The sequence below is a fragment of the Seriola aureovittata genome, chromosome 15 (assembly GCF_021018895.1).
Source record: "Seriola aureovittata isolate HTS-2021-v1 ecotype China chromosome 15, ASM2101889v1, whole genome shotgun sequence".
Lineage (NCBI taxonomy): Eukaryota > Metazoa > Chordata > Actinopteri > Carangiformes > Carangidae > Seriola > Seriola aureovittata.
The window spans coordinates 23,181,729-23,204,633 of NC_079378.1; the positions used below are offsets into that span (position 1 = coordinate 23,181,729).

At 41.7% G+C, this 22,905-nt stretch overlaps 1 protein-coding gene across 8 annotated transcripts in view; it reads left to right on the forward strand.

Moving 5' to 3' along the window:
• The window catches only part of LOC130182287 (RIMS-binding protein 2), a 61,532-nt gene that overhangs the window by 13,827 nt on the left and 24,800 nt on the right, over positions 1-22,905 (forward strand). For all 8 annotated transcript variants that reach the window (XM_056397091.1, XM_056397095.1, XM_056397097.1 and 5 more), the window contains 5 exons: positions 10,861-10,968; positions 11,309-11,437; positions 12,728-12,904; positions 13,738-13,920; positions 20,850-21,017. In XM_056397091.1, coding sequence (XP_056253066.1) covers positions 10,861-10,968; positions 11,309-11,437; positions 12,728-12,904; positions 13,738-13,920; positions 20,850-21,017 — 765 coding nt within the window. The remainder of the gene's footprint in view (positions 1-10,860; positions 10,969-11,308; positions 11,438-12,727; positions 12,905-13,737; positions 13,921-20,849; positions 21,018-22,905) is intronic.

Genomic DNA, 22,905 nt, shown 5'->3' on the forward strand with positions numbered 1-22,905 from the left:
TGAGTCCTTTTAGCCACAAGGCTCTGTTTTTGTGTGTGTGTGTGTGTGTGTGTGTGTGTGTGTGTGTGTGTGTGTGTGTGTGTGTGTGCGTGTGTGTGTGTGTGCGTGTGTGTTTGTGCACGCGTAGATATGAGTGTCTTTTATTGGCCGGCCATGTTATGACTTGTGAATAATTGATAGAGCAGTGAGAGAAGAGTCTCTGGAGTATTTGTCTCTCACCATTTCCAGGGCCAAACATCAGTGTGTGTCTGTCTGCTGCCTGTCTGCGACGACGTGCAGACTCTCTCCGTGGAACAAGGGCCAGACATTCTGTTCACCGTCGCATGCACTTGCAGTGTGGGGTCATGAACTTGGGCTATCACTTCCGCACCAGTGAGCGTATGTGGGATGCACAGAGTGTTATGGTTGGGCAGTTAAACGAAAAAGCATCAAAACCAACATTTAGGATCTCTCACCGACTTAATGAAGCTCATGTGGCTTAATTCAGTTAATACGTTCATTAGCCGTCCCCTTAAAACATCCTACCTTGTGTTCAGTCACGTGCCTCCGCCGATAGGGATGACACGAGAGCAAACACTGAGCCTCAGGCTACGTCTACACTGACTCGTTTTAATACTTAATACTCGTTTTATAAAATTTTAAAGGACATCACTTTTGCTTCGTTTACTCCTGCTCTCTGTTTTCAATCCCCTAAAGCTGAGATTTTGGAAACTATGACGCAGACACTCGCCTTGCTTCCTGATCGGGTCTGATCAGTCCCATGAACAGTGGTGAATGCAACATGAATAGCAACCAAAGGTTGCTATTCAACCACCAGTTTGTTTAATCACTTGGACACAATCACATGAAGAGCGCATGGCTCAAAAAAAAGGAGGGAAACAGAAAACCGCCATGGTAACTGTTCATTAATCATAATCAAGGTGAAAGGTTTGAATTAATCGTGATATTGATTTGAAGTCGTATCGCCCAGCCCTACAGAGTAGAGACTGTAGAGCAGGTTCTCAGGCATTTACTAGCAAGTGTTGCTTAGTGTTGCTTAGTGTTGCACTGATTTGCTGTTGTGACGTTTGAAATGTGAATAAAGCTGTCATAAAGCGTTGTTGTGTTTACCTTCACTCTCCTGCACTCAGACTGGTACATATTTGGAGTCTTCCAACAACTCTCTGCTGTCTGTGACATTTTATTTGGTCCTGGGCCCAAACTGCTGGCGAGATTAAACCCATTACCCCCATTACCTGTGCTCCCGCTCACAATGGGAAATGCTTTCTGCCTGGAGGAGGAAAAGGAGACTCATTCTGTTGGCCCACTGAATGTCAAGAAAGGTCACTCTGGCCTTTTATTACAGAAGTGCTGCTGCCAGATGTACATTTATTGAACGTGACTTGTAAAGGTTTGCTGTGGTAGTGCTCAATTATTTGAATGGTGCAAGATTATTGTCAGAGAATTATTGACTGTCTAGACCCTCTGTCCTGTCCTAGACGGTGTGTGTGTGTGTGTGTGTGTGTGTGTGTGTGTGCGAGCGAGAGTGTGTTGTTAAGGATTTTGTTGTGTAGAAACTAACTTCCCAGCTTTAGTCCTTGTGGCTAAGCCTACTTCTAGAACATGATCCGTACAGCACAGACAGATACACTGTGTTTTCAAGGTCAACCTATTTCCTTTGCTTTGAGTGTTGCCTATAAACGAGATGCTACCTAATGTAGTGTATTTGAGGTAATGTTAACTCCTGGTGTCAAGGACAGTTCAATCAATATTTTGTTACATCGCAGACAAATACGCAAACGGTGCACTCCTAAGTAGACAGAAGTACGATGGCGATACAGGTGAAGGGAATTCCCGGTGTTCACTAAGGATTTGTCTCCACGGTGGAAACATCCGGGTTAATATTTCAGCCTTTTATCACTTTAGCTCTGGGTGATGAGACGCTGGCTGCCGTGATGACAGTGACGGAGTAGGAGGAGTGATTTTTTGGCAACATCAAGAGCGGCGACAAGTCCCCGGTGGGGCTGGTGGTGGAATGAATTTTTTTCAATTAATTTTAGGGACTTCCACGTCTGGCTGAGTGCGTACTGGCTTGGGGAGGTCAGCCCAATCTGTAGAATGAAATTGGCTAGATGGTATTGCCTGTATTTGCCATTGGCTCCCTTTGATTGTTTTTAACAAAGCTCCAGTTAACAAAGGGCAGTTTGACCTCAGTCGCACATGCTTTTTAATCCACGACACAGATGCAGCCACCGTGTGACTCCATTGTAGGGTTGGTTTGATATAGCTTTTCATCTGCACATGTGACTATGTTGACAAAGTAGCAAAGGAACCAACAAAGACGGCCAAAATAATGTGTCTTCCTTACATAATGACTGATGTGGTTTAAAATGCTAAAGCAGGTTCAGTAAAACCATTTCTGACTGTGTGTCTGTTGTGTTAGACCACAAATTAAGTTGTCTCTGTAACGATGGGGGGGGGGTCAAAGAGGGCTTCTGTGCATATGCAATTTTCTTTGACAAGATTAAGGGTTATATTCTTTGGAAGCTCTCAGCATCGAGCCTGTGGAGGGTCTGGGGAGAAACAAATCATCTCCACTACACTCCGTCTGTTTCAGTGCCGTTTCCGCTGACACTGCACTAAGAGGAATAATTTGGCGACCCCTCCTCCCGTTCATCCTTTGACTTTTAAAAAGCCAGATGTTCCCTGCATGTCTGACACCTTATTAAGCCCTTGGAGGCTCAGGGGATTGTGACATTTTTATTTTGCGGACTATGAGATGATGAGGCGGCCATGTTAGTATGGATTTTAATTACTGTGTCGTTGGGACGGTGTTATAATGGAAGATCTGAAAGCTGAAGGGATGACTTGTTCATTACAGATGCTAAAACATAGTGACCGTGTCTTCCATGTTGATTTCTTAACTTGGATTAAGCGTGAAATCACTACTGGCGTAACAGATGAATTAGCACGTCGCTTCATGAGAATACACCATGACATGCGGTTGCATCAGGGCTTCCACAGTCTCTAAGACAGTTCACACCACATAAAGGTTATATGCTGAAATGTATGCACATATTATATTCTAGGCGCTAGCATGCATTTCCAGACGGTGCATTTTTATTTTTGCACAACCTCACCCAGAGGACGATGTACAAGGTGTGGTGGAGGTGGAATTGCTGGATGCCTGTGGGGGAGTAAAGGGGTGTCTCGTGTTGGCTCTTTGTTCTCTAACGCTGTATGAGAGACCCCCTAATCTGTCACCGTCAGGTACCCCGGGGAGATGAGTCGTGATAAATACAGGAGGGGGTTTGAGAGGACACTTAAGAGAGCTTCTTCATGACTTATATATGAGTATTGGGAGAGAGCGGCTGTTAATAAAGCACCTCAGGCCACAAACGGCTCTGTGGTTCTTTCTATATGTAGTTTTTTCTACACAGATAATTTTCTGTTTCTTTGTTCAAGACAGTTGTAGATAACGGCCATGAGAAATGAAAGCAATGCCATAGCTTCCTCTTTAGTCCTATAAATAATCTGGATATTTCTGCCTTGATCACAGTAATTAGAATAAAACAGGTTTGGAAAAGGCGTTTGCAACCAGCATATAAGAATGACACGTCTTAGAGCAAAGGAGCTCTGCAGTGTCGAACCACAGGAGATAGGTGGTCGTCAAGTAAATGAGATTTTTCATGTCTTTTGAAGATGTTTGACAGCAGAGCTCTTCAGGAAATGTCAATAGAAAACCACTGATGCAGCAGACAGAGATAAAGAGTGGCATTGATTTGACTCTAAACTAACACTTCACTGATATTGTCAAGTCCATTACTATCCACTATAGTGGGAGGGTGGCCGTTGCATACTGCATATTGTTTTTTCTGTTTCTGGCCTCTGCTGGTAATTAAACTGTGTTCAGGAGTCATTTCTCCGAACATGTGGTGTTTGAGGATCGGGTCTGTGGGAGGAAGCCTTTCCCCTTCTATTATTGCCGACAGCAGACGAGGCCTGGATTAATTAAGGCACATTTCCAGATTCAGCAGACTGTCTTCTTCATACCAATCCTCTGTGCAACGCTGCTGGATAAAACTCATCAGCAGGTACTTTCAGGCTGTGCATTGTTAATGGTTTTATCAGAATGAATCTACAGTTTATGAAAAGCCAGAGTAAAAATATAGAGATGATCATAACCAGACACATTCTTCTTAGACAGAAGCTGCCTCCAGTGGAACCGGAGCAGGATACCAGTGTTGACGTGCACTGCAATAAAAAAAAGAGAAGATTATCCTATGGAAAAAATGTATCTTAATGTTAGTGTTCCTGCTGGGCCTCACATTCTTTAACTACTCAGGCAGCAAAGCTACTGATTTCCAATCGTGTATATAACTGTTGTTTATTCAGTTGCTACTAAGTGTTATCCTTTTTCCATCCAGCCAGCAGTAAGCTCTGAGCTGCTTCTCTAAGGACGGCAGAAGAACAACTAACAGCCTGTGTAAATAAAGGTTTTCATATGTTGAAGTCCCAATCCACAAGCCGTTTTATTAGTGGTGTATTGATTGATGGTTTGATTGAGCATATTGCTTTAGCATTAGACTGTAGATTGACTGGTTTCAGTTGTAATACAAACTGTATTGACTTTGGCTGAAAAGATGTTGTACACTAATGACAGATTCTAGCTTTTATACTTCTACTTCAATTATCACGTCCAAAGGAGTTAACAATGGCGAAGCGTGTGTTTGTGTCGTGCTCCTGTGTGCATGCCTGTGCCTTTGTCTCGCTGTCTCCTTAGAGGTTTACAGTGGGGGATTTCTAGCTGTCAGCTAAAAATGCTGATGTTGGTGTTTCTGTGAAACCAGACTGTAGACGTTTCCATACGCCTTACAAAAGCTCGCCGTGAATCCCAGACAAAAGGATAATCTGGTTGTGTGACCTGATGAATATGTAAGAGCGAGCCTCTGAACATTTAATGATTTATTTAATTTTTCTTTTTTTCTTGATAGGTGCTGTAACTAAAGTCGTCTTAGTGTGTCAGCAACATGACAGAAAATGCACTTCTGCTGTTTTCCTTTCACTGCAGCCATTTGTAGTCTTCTTACTTTTTTTTTTTCAACAGTTTTTGCGAATGTATTTTTTCTTCAAAATCCTACTGAAGATATATTCTTAACACTGCAGTGGTGAAAGCAGTGTTTTCTGCAAACAGCATGAAACTCAACGTTCATTTTCCATCACATAAAAAGAAAGATACAGGGTTGTAGCAGATCAGGAAGAATTAAACAGAAGATTATTCGAATGACTTAAATATAAATAGAATAATTTACTAGTAGTTTTAACAAAACAAACATTTGACGCGGTGAGAACACATACAGTCTTCCACGAGCATCAGTAAATGTCTAACCTTCTCCGAACCTTTAACCCATATTGTTTTTCCCTGTATGAGCAGTTTACAAGCTCCAAATAAGACACACACTGTCCAATTTAATTAAACTTAGTCATAAATCAGTTGTTTCTATCTGATATTTTTATTTTAGTCTCTCCATACTTGTATCTCGACTTTATAGTGCTGCCGACAAGATGCCGACAAAGAGGATGAATTCCAGAAAACCCCTAAGACATTTTGATTCAGGCCCTCGGTGGCATATAAAACAGCAACTGACCCAGATAATCAAGCGGCACCGTAGCCTGCTCTCTTTACGAAGCTCAGACTCGTCAGTGTCGGCTTGTTACTCGCAGTGAAAGTAATGGAGTGAGATCGTTTATAACAAGTCACCTGTGAAGTGTCTCTTTTATGCCGGTTCATAACTCAGGTTTTTTTTAACTTGTCTCCGAAAACTCTGTTGTATAATAAATGAGATTAAAATGAGTCTTCGTGGCTCAGGTTGTTTGTGCTTTCAAGGTCAGTAACACATGCTGCTCCCGGAGCCACCTGCCAAACTGTGACAGCCATGTGATGGGGGGGTCTGACCTTCTGCGGCCGTACTTTGAGCTTTAAAGTCCCTTTCACAAGTGGAACCTGCAAACGTTGTTGGACTCAATTATCTGGATCGTTCACACGTACAGATCTCCTGTACAGAAAATTCAATGTCACTGTAGGTGAATGAATTTGTGTGAAAGGAGGCTTTGTTTGACAAGCTTTATAGACCTGATAGTAAAACTTTCTTTGTGGTCATTAGAAAAGCCCAAAGGGATTCAACTCTTCTAAGTGGGAAAAAAGCATCAAAGAATGTTTTTCTAATGAAATAATGAGGCTTTTCACAGCACTAAATGTGTCACACACCACCAATCAGTAAAGGCTCATCCACCCTGCTTTTATCAGCTGCGAGAGCCCTCACAGCAAAATCACTCTAACAGGACTATGAGTGGGTAACACCGGATAACTGTGTTGTTCTTTTTGCATAATCGCGTCCTACTTGGAATTTCAAATGGATTCTTAACAAGTTATAAATGCAAACAAAATACTTTTTCACAGCTTCACAATCAAACAGAATAATCAGCTTGTCCACACTGACAGCCCCAATGTTGAACTAAAAATGCTATAAATTGTCGTAGTACATGACAGTGTGTTCTAGACCCTGCAGGACCATTATGGTAAGAAGTGTGTATGTGGTGTGAGTGTGTTTTTTTTATGGTCTGCTTGTATCCGCAGTTATTGCAGACATACAAACAGATCACAGCGAGATGGCTCCATTTGGCCCATCTGCCCTGCCCAAGGCTCAGGCTCTCCTGACAGACGTTTGTGTAGAGACCCCTGCCCTCCTTCTACTGAGTTACATCTGCCTTGCTCCCTGAGCCAGGCCCATGTGAAAACAGCACTGCTGTGAGAGAGGCGTTCTGGCTGAATGCTAATACACTGGCCTTGAGTGGACCTCGCCACCTGCAGCCTTTTTCTGTGGCAGCGAGAGAAGCAAGAGCAGGGTGGGTTTTAGTTTGTAAGAAGCCAGCATTACCTCATGCTTAAAGAAAAGCCTTCGGTGTATTTTCACTATGATTCCCAGGGAACAATTACAAGACATGGACGGACTCCAAGATCATTAGAATCAGAATGGAGGCGGGCGGAGGCTGAGTTCACTCTGGCTGGCCTTCCTGTGAGGTGATTGATTGGGCTTTAGCATCGTTGTCCTGAGAGGAAGAGTCGGACACTGGGACCGGCTGACTCCTCTGACTGATGGTAAAATAACTCTCAAGGACACAAAGGTTCATCTGAGAGCTGAGGCTACGCTACCTTTCTTTGAATCCTTAAAGAATGTTTGCTAGCACTCTGCCCCTTTTATGTTTGGGAGAGGCAACGAAGCACAGCGTTATGTTTTTTCCAATAACATCTCCTCAGCAGGTCTGGAAAACAAACTTGGATTGCAACAATTTCTGCTCCGGGTAGCTGTAGTGTGAGCATCGCTTTAATGAAACTGAGTTGTGTTATTAAGTGTAAATGGTGTCTCCGTTTGCCTTCGGGTAACTTGCTGTTGCTACTGTCTTACTTGGGAGCAGCGTAACATTCCCCCTCCCTCGGCTGAGGTGCATACGAAGTCTTCTTTAGAGAGAGTACCATTTTTAAAATTCTTTTATTTTTAGTTTTTATTACCACTGTCACTCCCTGTGCTTGCAACACAGCATGATGCAGGTGTCCCAACTGAAAGGAAATTCAATATTAAGAGGAACATCTTCATTTTTCTCACTACAGAGTTTTTTGTGTCTCATTTCAGCTGTTTTCATTACGCTGTGGTATTAATGTTCAGCCTGTCCTAAAGAACTTCTAATTAATGTGATATTGTAAGGAGATATTAGTTACAGTAGGAGTAACACTGTTTTGTGTCTTCATGCATTTTAAATGTGTCTAAAATGCAGCATACTCACATGAGAGAAACATTGCATGTGACTAGATTTTAAGAATGAACCTGATATTTGCACTTAGAGCAGACCCTTACCCCTGACACTACACTACAAGAAATAAATCAAACCCAGAGAGGTGAATAAGCAGAGTCCCTGCGTCCCTGAGAAATTCATCTAACATCAGCAAAGCAAATGGTCTGGTCATGAAGTGCTGTTCATCTCTGTTTGCAGTTTCTCTGTGTGCCCTAATACATCATCTTAAGAGGATGAGGAGAGAGGGTCTCACACACTGTATTATAGGGATGCGTGTGTGTGTGTGTGTGTGTGTGTGTGTGTGTGTGTGTGTGTGTGTGTGTGTGTGTGTGTGTGTGTGTGTGTGTGTGTGTGCGTGAGTTAGCCGTTTGTTAAACTTGGTCATTTCTTACCTTCAAGTTCCATCCCACCTGTGATCCTGACCAGAAAGAAGAATGTGCAGAGTATGAATGGATGTTTTACAAAAGCTACTTGTTCATGTTATAAAAATAAAAGCTCCAAATGTCTCAACAATGTCCAACAGAATCAAGAATAAGCCAAATGACCCATTAACAAAAGTTTCTATCTTCATTTTACTTCAGGCAGCTCTCCTACTTTATGTTTATCTTTATAACAGTTTATTTCTTCTTTTATTACAAAGAAAGGAAACAACTAATGAGAGGTCAGTACTAACCATGGTGACAAACACATTGCATTTCCTGTGGGTCCTCTGCAATAAAAGGCCCTTGTGATTTGCCAATTTTATGCTTTTAATTTGAAGCAGCAGCAATAAAACAATCCATTCACGTGAACAGAAACGTTATGCAGCTCTCACATGGTGGAAGGAGAGTGAACAGTGATGAGTGGGGCTGATATTGATGAGATGAAATTGCACTGGATTACATGTATGTGTCATTTGACTTTTCTTCCCTTGTGTCTGAATCCAGTGCGGGAGTGTTGGGCTCCGCCACTAACAATAAAACCTGCCACACAGACAGAGAGATAATTATTCTCTCAGGTGATGTAATAGCTTCAGTAGCAGTCATGCTTAAACAGAACAATGAGATGAAATTATGTCTCACAGTGTTTTAGCTGGCGTCACATTATGTCCAAGGAGCAGTCAAATTTAAGGAGAATGTACCTGCTAACTCAGTACCTGTGATGATTATGAATACTGTTAATTAAACATCTGCACCTGCAGATAATAGTTGCAGATTTTTACAAGTAACTTTGACAGTATTTATTTATAACTATTTCCCTTCACTTTTCTTAAACTTGTGCTTTCTTGATATGGATCTTTGCACATGATTTATTTTATCATGTTACTTCATTTACATTTTTAATTTATTCTTTATTTCCTCACCAGATCATGTGTTAATCATTTCATTCATTGTGTCTGCTCGTCTGTGTGGTCTTACCCTGAAACCATATGGTCTTTCTGGCACGAGTTTGTAACCTACGAACTAAATATTCCGACAGGATGTCCAGTGTTACCATCACAATTGTACTGGAAGATAAACACACAGGAGCCTCAGCTGCTGGTTTAGTAAACAGCTGGTCATTAGTGTTGACTCGAACAACAGGTACAGGAGCATTAAAAAACCCTCCAGGGAGCCACCAGATCACCCATCATCTGCCGTTACCAAGACAACATAATCTCACAAGATGATGGCTACATGATGTTTTTTTTTTTGTTTTTTTTTAATGTACCATGTCATCAGGATGTTTAATATAACGTTACTCTCTGTGCTGTTATAAAAGTGTTATTGTGGCAGAGGGTTATTTCAGGTTAATAATGAGTTCCCAACAGTATTATGGAGACCTACAGTAATGGAGCACATCTAAAGGTTTACTGGTGTTTCACATGTGGAGCCATCTGTGTGCTTTTGTCATACTGAGACACTAGAGTGCGTGGTCCACCACAGCGCTCCTCTCTTTATCTGTGCGTGAGCTGCAGTAGCTGCAGGGAGGGACATCCTGCATGTTTCTCCCCAGTCAAACTGACAGGTATCACCCAGCAGTATTACCTGTCTCAACAATAATTGCTTTCTCATACGTAACCAGCCAAAGTCACTCTAGGTGACTGTTTTTGGCGAATGTGTTGTACTCTGAGGACAAACCCTCCCCTCACCTCCAGCTTATCTGTTTGCCCTGTCTGTCCATCTGCTCTCTCTGCAGCCATTACATTCATGTGTGCCAGGTCCACTCTCAGCCCGTCCCTCTGTGCCGCAGAGCTCAATTAGAGCATCCCTGACACAGAGGCACCGAGGCACAGTGGTATCACCACTTCCACGTTTCCTCCACATGGATGATAAGCGCCCATGACAGTGTTGATCACCACATTGACTATCTGCCACACTGACTGCTGCTTTGTTCAGCTGTCCCGTCACAAAAAGCTCACCAGATAACAAGCTTATTAGTGCATCACCCAGGACCATTGTACCGTATAAAACTACTCTAAAACCTCATCATGTGTATTTATTTCAATACATGACAACTGAATACAGTCATTGAATATACACCAGGTTGGACAGCCAGTTGGATGCCTTTTCTCAATTATTTTACTGTGTATTTCTATTCTCACGGTCCATCAGAATAAGGTTTAAAAGCTATAACAACAGCAGCTATATAAAATGAAAATCAAAAAAAGAGTCTGACTTCACTCAGTGTGATTGCTCCGTCTCTCCTCCTCTCTCCATAGTGCGATGTGAGAGCTTTCTTCTTATGCTGAGTTAGTGTGGTATAATAGATGTTCAGAGCCTGTGGTAGACTGATTGAGTTGGTCTAATGAAAAGCCTTTTCAGTGGGCTGTCATCTGTCAGCCACCATTAGATAGTGCTGTATAAACAACGGCTGACAGCAGAGGAAGGCTTTTTCTGCAAGTGACAGACGGGACATGATTTAAGCAATTCTATAGAAATGAAAATCGATCCCTGATCCCCACAGCAATGCTCTTGTGTGTCCTTGTGTTTTATAAAAAAATTAAAAATAAAAAAAAGACAGTAGTAGCCAGTAAACCGTTCTTCTGTTTTTGCTGTGCGTGTTTTTCAGAATGGTACTGACTACGGGTTCCTGGTACGTCAGAACTCTGAACTCTTGCGAGCCCTTGATGAGCTGGAGAAGACTTGCACCACACTGAGGGAGGAGAATGGCCTGCTGGTAAGACTAAAAATAACAGTTTGTGACTGAAGGCTTCCTAGAAAGTAGGGCAGGTGAACAGACATGAAACTGCAACAGCACTGTTTCAGTTTGGTGCGGAAAGTTTCTCTTTTCACAGTCATTAGTTCACTTTGTATATACTGTATATATATATATATATACGGCGTGTTGGTCTCTCCCCAAGCATCTCCTGAATGTTCACTTGTCAACACAGGCCGATGATATTAAACCACTAATAAGCCTTCCTGAATAACTGTCGTGTGACTTGCCGTTGGTGTGTTAGCCGTTGCTGCAGGCGATGTGTGATGATGATGATGATGTTTGTTTCCCGTGTGTTTAGCGGAAGAGCAGCGCCCCAGAGACAGAGGAGAAGGTCAGGCGGCTGAGGAGGAAGAACACAGAACTGGCTGTTCTTGCTAAGAGGCTTGAAGAGAGAGCTCGAAAACTGCAGGAGGCCAACCTCAGAGTGGTAAACCCCCCCCACACAAATAAAAAACCTCCAACATTTTCACAGCGAACTGCTGAGCCTATTTGCAATTGCACTTGACCCAAATGCTGGGAGTGACTCATTATCTAGCACCACCATCCAAATCACCACATCACCATAATGTTCGGTAATGAGTTGAATAGAATAGTTGAGCATGTGATGAATGGGAGCCTTGTTGAAAAAATACCAGCACCCTATTGAATAATTTAATGCATCACTAGAATAGCTACATGACCTCACTGTTCAGCAGGACGTCCAACTAGTCTCTTATATAAAAGAGATGTAGTAAAGACGTGAACAAAGATCAAACACGATGATTGGCGGTTTAAAACATTTACATTCCTCATGAGACGCGTCTTTAACTCAGCATTTTAAAACCTGATGCGATGGCAGCATCGCCAGATGGACATGTCTTATACTGTGGTTGTCTTGTTTAAACGTGGCTTACTAGTTAGGCATCATCTGTTCTTCTGCATAGACCCGAACATCAACCTCTATTTTCCAGCTCAAAGGATTAAAAATCTAATGAGTATACATTTAGTAATGGGCTGGTTAAATCTCTCTCTGTATGCAGCAGCTTGTTAGACAGCTATTTGCTGCACTGACAGAATAAAAACACTAAAATTTACAGTAGCATCAGCAAAACATGTAGCTTTAATCCCTGACTACTTTTTAATAGGTGGAAAGGTTTATGCAGCATTTCTGAGCATCCTTTTTATTGACAGCATACACATTCCTCCTAGAAGATCCAAGTCTTCTTAGAAAGTATCAACCTACAAGTCAGATGTGATTTTGTTCTTCATTGGGTTGATGAGTATCTCTTAAACTCGACATCAACACCGTGATGAAATCTAATCCACTACAATTAAATAGTATCGTGGGAGTACTCTAATGAAAAGCTGCGTGATGCACGATGTTTCTCTTTGAAGTCTGAAGTAGTATTTGAAGCACAACAGAGTAGGGATCTTGAAAGGGAAAGAGCCTCCAGCCTCTTAATCTGCCCAAAGTGCCACAGTCATCTAGCAAACAATGCGAGGACCACCTCTCTCTGTCCTGCTGCCACGGTCACTGGCTGCTGTGTTTTTCGCTGTGCACCTTTTCCCTCCTCACCTCCTGTTGCTCACTGAAAGGCCGTGCAGTGTGGCCTCTGTTTAAACTACACCATCAGAAAGTAAAATGAATCGAATCAGGGATCTTTTACAGTTAACTTGCTCCACTGCTTGTTGCCAAAATGAGACTTTGCCTCTGAAATCCTCTCTCGTTCTTGCACAGGTGAATTCCCCGTCACTGATGAGACCCGGCTCAGTGGAACAGTACAAGAGGGCGTTTGCCCGTCAGCGAGCTCGCGACCTCGCCCAGCACGCTGATGCACTGTTGTCTAAGGACAAAGAGATCGCTGCCCTACAGCAGGAGTGCAGAGAGCTGGAGGCACGACTGGGAACCACGAAGGTATTTAATGACACAACTCCTCAGGAACTAGTTTGCTCAGTCATGAATTTGGACTTCTTAACAGAAAGACAAGTTTCGACCACTGCTCTTCTGAACATAACTCTGAGCGTCATTGATCTTCCACGTATTTACTCTTCTTTGCCACAGAACCACATCCCTCCCCCCCTTACACAGGCTCATAATGCCACAAGCTTGCTCTCTGCTGGACAACATGGGCACTACTCATCCTAACTCCCTGCTAAGCCCGTATTACAAGGGCTGCGTCACTGCTGATGTCTAGATGACAGTGCAGGAATAGGCTGCCTTTCTAAGTGCCTGTTTTTAATTACTGGTCCAGTGACTTAAAAGCTGATACTCCTGAATGTGAACATCTGTTGTGTTTAATAATGAAGGGTCTCACAGGGTGAACTGTGCATTGATCTAGTAATGATGTCTGTGCCGGATCTCTTATTCAGCCTAAACACATTTTCACCGTGTGATAAGAAATGACAGGGAGGGAGGGTAAAGTGCTTCACTCAAGATGAATTTAAATATTAAAACGTATTGTCCAGATCAGATTTACAGCTTCACTGCATGTTTTTGTTTTGGTTTCTTCTGATGCTTTTAGACTGTTTTTTAAATGACAACTGTTTACACTTTATTAAACTCTGTTTTTGTGTTTTGAAGTCATTTCTACATTGTAAAGAAAATATGATTGGATCACAATGCACATAATTACAGATGAATTGATTGAGATGACCATTCTTAATAATAATGTAGTAATAATTATAAGCTGAGTTGATGACGTCATTATCTTGTGGCTGTCTTTAATGCACGTGTATATGTCGGCGCAGGGCTCCCCGGTTCCATCTGGCAGAGTGGAATTCGAGAGGCTTCTCAGGGAGTCTCAGAGGGAGGTGCTGCGGCTCCAGAGGCAGCTGTCCGTCACGTCGTCCACCCAGCAGCACAACCATAGTCCCGACCCCAGTGGCCCCGAGAAGTATGGCGAAACTGAGAGGGAGGAGGGGCAGGAGAAGGTAAAGTCGCCCCCTCATGTCAGAGCACAGCTCCAGCTCTACACTGACCTCTGTTGGTCTTAGGGGACTTCAATATGGGAACCTTGTCTGTCCAAACTAAAACCGGTTGACATCAAATCATTTTAGACTTCAGATCAAAATAGCAGTGGCTCAGCAAATTCCATCATAGTTTCTGTGTAGCGAGGATCTTTTTTACTGTAAATAAACAGACAAAAATGATCCAAACATTGTGACCTAAGTCGGTGTCAAAGTGTAGAAACTGTAGGACTTTCTGCTGTGATGATACTTCAGCTTATTTGAGGTTGAAGTGTGTGATGACAACTGAGCACAGATCGTGTGTTTCCACCCGGGAGCATCAAGGGCATCGGTGCTGCGGTGTAGTTGGGATCATACGTTGTTTGGTACTGTAACATTTTTCTAAAACCTAGTGTATGTTTATGTTGGCATGGATGCTGTTGTGCAGTGTTATATAATGGCTTGTCGTTGGACTCGATACTAATCTGCCACAAGCCATAATGAGATGATTCCCTGTCTTGAACTTGGGCCTGATCAAAGATACCAAAGTCAACAGCTCCGATCCTCTGTGCATGTACTACTGATCTCCTCTGTGTTCAGTTCTTAGAAACAGTTCTTCACTGGCGAATAGATAGATCAGTCACTGGCCAAAACATTTTAAATTGCACATATACAGTGTCATAAACAATATGAATAGGTTACATAATGCAGTATGGGTATTATTTGTATTTGTAACATTTTATTTAGCCACACCAGTGAACATCTGTAATGTTTCACCGGTGTCCTTTTGAGAGGTAGATTTTAAAGGTACAATTTCAGTTTATTTATATGAGTTTACGTCACTTTAAAGGCATACATCTAGTTTCTTTTTTTTTTCTTTTTTTTGTAAAATTCTCCACTGCCTGTGAAGTAGAGTAAAATTATCTGCCTGCGAAGCTCAAATGAGAATGCCGATTGTGGTAATCTCTCGTTTGTGGGACGCACACACGCACTCCCAGTGGCACGCGCACACCCAGAAAGGGGCCATGTTGTGTGAACTCTAATCCCCTCTAACAACAGAATGGTACAGTCCAGTAATCCGCTCTCTGTTGCTGTGGCAGCGGTGAGAGGGTTTTGGGTGGTAGGTAAGACTCCAGCCGCACTAGAGACTTTTCTATCTCGCCCTGCTCTGGATAACTAGCAGGCCAAGGGAAGCCTTGACGTTGCCACAGATCACACGAAGGGGGTAGGTCGTCTTCTGAGTTTTGTTGTCTCTGTGTGTGTAAATGTCTCATTGGTCCATTGTAGTTCTCCTTGGCTAACCTCATATGTGTCTGCTTGGATGTGAGGCTGGAGCCGTGCAGGACTCAAAGTTGGGACTTAACACTGAAAACTAATCAGTGTCATGACGAACCCGGGGGTGTGAGAGAATTGGCTGAAGGCAGCGGGTGTTGCATTTGTGTCAGATATTAAAACTACCCGCTTATTCTGGAAGATTATTGATATGTTACATGCCCCGTGTTGGTGCTACTGTATGACTCGCAGGGGATTTTTCATTTAGGTCTTGTTGTTTTTTTAATATTCGTGTCAGTGAATTCTGTTTAAAATCCCCCCTGGTCTGTGATGAGACTGCTACTTTCTTATAAATTAGATGGGACATGCATGAGGCCTAGTCAAGGGCAGCCGGTCAGAAACCCGGTTTTGTAACAGTCATATATTGGAGCTTCCAGATGTAGAATTTAGATGGACCGACTTAGTGACAGGGTGGTAGAGCGTTTGATTGGTGGACATCGATATGCTCCGTATTAAAAAGAAAATCAACGGCCAGGCCAATCCATTAAGGTGCTTTTAAAAGAAGTGATCCAGTTACCCGTTTCAGTAGTCTGCAGGGATTACACCAATGTGCTTATGGCATTCAGGGCCTGCTGAATGGGATCTGACCCTGCTTTAGTACGCATGGGCCCAGGGTGTACTTGATCCTTTAGCAAACATGGACCACATCGGTGTGAAGTGTCCACAATGGCACCTCACCGTGTGAAGCAGTGTGCAAGTAGAGGCGAGCTTCTAATCAAGGACTTGGTTCTCACAAAAACACATCCAGCGTCACCTGCTGTGGCCTCAGCGTGAGGACAGACTTTAGACGTGGCTGCATTCCTCATCAGGGCACTTATTTATAATCATTTATACGACTGTCTTTGCACATCCAACAGGATTTAAGTCTTTACTCATTATTTACAATATCCATTACTGTCATTATTATGTTTTCATACATGCACTGTTAAATGATTTCAGATCAGTTCTGTCACACCCCCTGAGTCTCTTCACTTTTAAAAGACACAGGTTTGGCTGAGAAGCCGACAATCACATTTTTGCAGATTCTTATCAAGACTTATCAATCCCGAAATAAACTTTCTTAGTTCACAAAGAGCACATCTGTAGAGATAACGCAGGAAAAACATTTAACTTCTGTGTTTTCAAAGTTTAAACAAATTGCTATTGTTCTCTGTTTTCACATTATGACCTGTTGACCTGTCTGTCATAAAGTCAAAAGACAAACTAAAGCAAGATAAGTCAGATATAGTCTGTGAAATCTGACTAAAAATCTGCACTGAAATAAAACATCAAGGGAATATAGGAAGAGAGAAGAACATTAAATCAAGCTGTAAATGTTCTTCAAGGCCAAAAGTCTTTGAATAATTCAACATTTATACTGTATGTTGGCCTGACTTTGAACTCAGTGCTTGATTGAAGAGTAAACAAGTATAAAGCTCAATATACATTCAATGAATTTCATACATGTTATGAAATAAAAATAAATGTTCAAGTTATATTGACTAATAAATTGGGATTACTTAAGTTATTAATTGTATCCCTCTATTAAATAAAACAGATGTGCACGTCAAGAAATATTATGTGTGTTTGATTTCAGCGCCACAACTCTTCACTTAGCTTCAATCCATAGAATATTAATGCTTGTTAGCTGTAATTGATGTTATATTAATTGCAGTGTTGAGTAATTATGGAGTCAGCACATTTGAACTCAGATCTGTCCTACCAGCAAATTCCCATTGATTTAATTTGACTCCAGCGGCTTCAGGACCAAAGTGTGTTTGTCTACAGTGTAAGTGTGTTTGAGTGTGTTGAGCTGCTGACTGAGCAGAAATGCCATCAATAACACTCGTGGGTAAAATAGATTTTAGAAAAACAATCTTCTTCCCAGTCTAATATTTAGCTTTTCAAAGCTGGTGTCAGTATATTAGTATAGAGGCGGATGCTAACCGTAGCATCCTTAGATTTTAGTATTTACTTGCCCAGAAATTCCTCCGCAGGACAGTGACCGGTTGGTTAATGGTTCATATTTAATGAAAGACCAACACAGACACAGTACATCAGCAGGTCACTGTGCAGTTAACTATAACAGTTCATAGGACATCAGCTTCATGACATTACTCAAAGTCAGGAACCACGCCTCAAAAAATAATCACTGAAAATGTAAACAAAACCGTGACCCCTGGGAAACATTCCCTTAAAGGAGGGCGTGTTTATTTATTAGAATTGTTCAGATGTTGTTCAGATTAGTTGTGAAAATGACTGTTTTTAGCTTAATGCAATTATTGCTTATAATTTCTTATAGATGGTAATTTATTTTAATTGATTGACCTTGACTGATTGACTGTGACCAGTTTAAGTCAATGCAAGCTCAAAATTATTCTCAGTATGCTGCATGATTTATCTATTTATCTTATAGTCTCATTAAAATATTTTAATCCTTTTTTTATATTAACAAAACTGTTAACTCCTGAGGCAGAGTGGTCATACCTTTCATATCTTTCACCCTCGTTAAGATATCGTCATATACTTGAATTGATAGAAGTCGTTAAAGATAACTGATGTTTAAGTGATGTTTGGTAGCAGGATTTAAACTGGTGATTCCTTCCTTCACTGGTTCAAGTACATGTGATGATCTGAAGGATGATAAATTCTGATAAATAAGAATCGCTGCTCAAACCTGCACTAACAAACCTAGTTGTCAATAACACGATGTGCAAAGTGCTTTCTCATTTTGCTTCCAAATATAAAATCATTTTGCCACTGTACATGGCGCATGCTAAATGGACAAAACAAAAATTTGTTGGAGCAATAACATTCAACTCAGCTGACCTTCTCTCTTAATTGTCCACATGAGAATAGAGACTTAAACACCAACTGCACCATGACCAAGTGCAATCTCTAAAACATGCGCAGCTTGTTAGGTCGCACTAAGTTTTGTTAGGTTAGTGTGTTGGCACATAAACCTTTGAAATGATTCGTAATAGCCTAAGCCTTGATCTAATGCTCTCCGTGACAGTCCCTTTATTCCTCATAACATTGTATAAATGAGGCATTATGTAATATTCCCCCTCTGTGCCCATCCGGCAAAACCATGTCAAAATTATATCACACGTCGCCTGAACCCTGATTATATTTGCGATGAACTCATCATTGTGAGCTCTCACATTCCCTTTACACAAAGGATTGCTCTTTTAGGGGATTTGACCTGCAGACTGATAGCAGTGTATGACATACCGATTATAGAGTCTTATCACTGTGTTGTTTGGTGACATGAAAATATCTCAACTTGTTGAGAGAGAGAGGTAAACACAATGACTTTTATTCTAAGTATTCATGTATAATTATTAGATGTCAGTGATAGCATGAAAAAGTTCAGGTGCAAAGAAGGAGTTAAGAAAATGAGAGGACCTGCAAAAGTAGTGAGATAATCATGGACAGGGTGGGGGCTTGGTGGGGTTTGTTCAGATTTGCAAAGGGATCTTATCTTACTAATGTGTCACTCCCACTTTGCTGCACGGCTGCCAGACTGTAGCAACAAACTCCACACACTTAAGCCAGCCCAGTGGATGGGTACGAGGAGCTACAAGCTAATTAAGAATCACAAGAAGAGCAACTGGTTTAACCACGACAAGCAGAAGTACAAAGACGGGAACGTTGCCAGGATCACCACCCGGCACGTCTGCATCTGTGGTGGATGTGATGGGATCTTTTAATGGCCACCAAAATCAGCAGAGCACTTTGTTTGCGGCCCTTCATTCCTGTGCACTGTTTTTGTACAGGGGCCAATGGAATTAGTGCCTCCTGCTGGCCCTTCGTCACCACTACTAACACCATCTGGTCCCCTATCCAAAAGCTAAACCAGGGATAGCCTCACTTAACTTCACAGACATGCCACCGAATTGGTGCTGAGCAGCCACAACGAGTAATCGGCCCTATGTTGAAGTCTCCTGTGTCCAAACCGTCACGCTCCCTGATGCAAACTGCCACACACGTGAAAGGAAGACAAACCTACATGAAACACCTGCACATTTAACAAACAGGCATTCCACAGACTTTTAACCGTGTGGTGCCTGAGGAAAACTTTCACATGATTTATATGCTGCTTGTGGAACTAACACAGAGGATAAAACTACAGTATACTGGCGAAATGGATGACTAGTATGAATAGTATTAAATAATACCAATGATAATCAGCCGCTTTATGAAATGAGGGGTTGTCTTCTATAGAAGCCATTGTGTCTTGTTATTGCCAGGTTGCTTTAAGTGACATCTTAATAAAGATGACTGCACGCATCAGCCCAAAAAACTTTTCCAATCATGTCAGAAGTCTTTTTATAATTCATTGGAACTACAGTAGGACTGCATCTCTCTCTGAACCTTCATTCTCTTCAGTATATCTCAACTCCAGAATGATTCAGTGTTTAGAGGTTGAACTGTTTGGTAGTTTAGCTTTTAACTTCATGGATGAATACCAGATATCGTATGCATCGAATGGGTGTACGAGCCAAATCCATGTTATATGATTAGAGAAATGTAAAACAGAAAATAAAGAATAAAAAAATATTTAATAGAAAGAAACCGGTGGTCACAGAATATCCCAGGTTTATTTATTTTATTTATTCTTCATGACTGAAAAAATACAATCAGTTAAAATGAACTATTTTCCACAGAATTCACCTAATTGACGCCAACTGCTCTCAGATCATAGATCATCAATTTGCCAGATTTGTTAAACTGTTTCTTTTCCTGTTGCATCTTTTATCTTAAAGCCATAGACGTTACCAGCTAATGGAAACTTTTTGCAGTCCCACACATGTTGATCTGAAACAACATGTATAAAAACGTTTTTTGTGGGGGCGGGGGGTTTGACTGGTTTAATAGTTCCCCTACAAGAAATCGTCAGGACAGGTTATGAATCTCTGCGTGCCCTGCTCTGATGATCCCAGTGGAAACTGTGCCTGAAGTCTAGAGTGATGTGTCTTTCAGTGACTAACAATGTAAAGGAAAGGAGAGTGTAAAGGAGAGATCCCCTTTGCAGCACGTGGCTGAGTGCCTTTGATCCTGTTATTGGGTCATGGCCTTGGCTGCACTAGCACAGTTCTACTCTGAGCATAAGTAGGTTTGCTCTAAAATTAGATACTGATTCCCGACTCTTAACCCCTAACCAATGTCAGCCTGTCCCCCACCTGGATCCCAGTTAGACAAATCATACAAGTTGTAAAGATGAACGTGTGGCTGTAATTAGTTTGAAAAAAAAAAAGTAGCCTACTGTGAAACATTCAAGTCATTACATGCAACCTAATTAGAAAGGACAGGCTTCCTGCTAATGAGTTCCAGTCATGTTGCAGGATAGAGGGATTCCCCCTGGATTATTCATTGATTGTAGTTGGACCACTGGGAAGGAGGCTTGCTGCTAATCCCTCACGTACAGCAGGGGGTGTAACGTTAAGTGTTGCTGTACAGTATGACAATCACATGTTTGCTCCTCTCTCACTAGCTGGTCATGTTTTCAGGATCAGAGCAGGAGCTTGGATGTTCGCTTTTCAAGATGACCTCTGTACATGTAAAGCGAGTGACTGGATGATTCGTCCTGTCCCTGTCAGGTTGTAGGAGAGACCCCGTGTGTGGCATTAGATGAAGCTCCATCCAGGTGTGAGAGGACTCCCGGAGAGGAGGAGGAGTCGGGGCAGCGAGTGACGCCCTCACCGGGCCTCAGCCCGACCCCCTCCCATCAGGAGGAACACACAGAGGAGCAGCACCTACAGTTTCTGGTGAGAGCATCCGCTATTATACTTAGCTGACTCTTCTAAATAGCCCTGACATGTAGGGGAACGTTCAGAGCACAACCATACTGTGCAGATTGTTGCTTAATATTTTTTAACATTATCAAACACAATGTACTAATTAGAGCTGAAGCTTGTTATTGCTGAAATTAGAGGCGGAGGTTTACTAAATGACTCCAGTCCAGACCTTCATGAGAGTCCTAGACATCTCTCAGCAGCAATAATTACATATACTGTCTTATTGCAGGCGCAGCACCTTGTTATCCACTGTGCATTTTCATGTGAAACTGAAGCTTGAATTTCAGTGCTGTGACTGAGCTGACTGTCACTGAAGGAAAAACTAGGGCCAGATTTGTTATGTAATGCTGGGATTATTTTGATCTTGTCCCTTGGAAACAGAAGAGTAGCACATTGGCCTTGCTGATTCTACAAGTTGGTCTCATGGCCTAAATAGACCACAGTCCCTCTCAGCTCTGTATTCACTTTCTTTGTCAGGATGGAAAATGGAGATTTCAGACATTAATTGATGTTGTTTTTGTTTATCGTGAGAGCATTGACATTGTACATTACATCAGCCTAATTTACAATCCAGGAAGATTTGATTATAGAGTAGCAGCAGTGTCAGTATTGGGTGTATTTAATTCACAAAAACACAGAAAGCTAAATTCACCATCATCTGGGCATCATGTTATTTATGTCTATTAGGGTCAAATCTGCATGACCTTCACTGCTCAGTCACATTTGGAAAACCTGATGGTGCAGTTTTGTGCTGATGAACCACAGTATTTTTTTAAGAAGTAATGTGTCACTTTTAAATTCTCTTCTCCAAAATGCACAAACATAGTTTGATGAAATGTGTATATTCTGTCCTAATTAAAGCTGCAGAGCTATGAGGGGGATGAGCTGATGATTTGTTTGTTGAGAGGATCTTAAACTTGCATGACGGAGTGATTTCTAAGATGAGTTAAATGAGTGGCAGATGTAGGACAAAGTCCATCAGCTGAGTAAACACTGAGCTCCTCCATAGACTAATTTAGCTCAGAAAGCTGGCAGGTTGGTAGTTTTAGCTGCTGGCGATGTTGGTTTGTCCACCACTTTGGTCCAGACTGAAACATCTCAACAACCATCAGACGGATTTCCATGAAATTTTGTACAAACATTCATGATGCCCAGTGAATGAATTGTAATAACTTCACCATCATCAAGCAAAAATGTATTTCGTCCAATGCTTTAGTTTATACCTAATGACTTTGTGTTTAATTGACAAATGTTAGCATGCTAACACGTTAAACTAAGATATGTCAATATGGCAAAGATTCAAACCTAAACCCATAATTCATGCTAAACATCAGCGTGTTAGCATTGTCATTGTGAACATGTTAGCACACTGATGTTAGCATTTAGCTCAAGGCGCCACAGCTCCTACTGTAAATTCAGCCTCAAAGACCTGCTAGCATGTCCGTTACACTCCTACTCTAATTTATATCACTGAATTCAGGGATACTGAAAAAATATCACCTGCATGCTCATAACACTATTTATAACCATTTATACATGACCCCATAAAAACTAGCTTCTGTGCATTGTTCAGGGTAAAATAAAAAAATAAAAAAACAGGGTTAGAGAAGAAACAAAGTGATTGGCAGCTCCGTGTGCATCAAAGGAGACACATGGTCGTCTACACCATCTTCTGGACAACAGATGGATTTAGCTCATGGGGACAATCCAAACAATTTAAAAAAAAAAGCATCTGTGTTAAATATCAAATTCCAGTACAACCAGACATGGTAGTTTAGCTTCACAGCTTCAACTGAACAGCTTTACTTGATTCTAATGACTTTATTCAGGTCTTAAAGCTGTGACACAATCAAGCAAA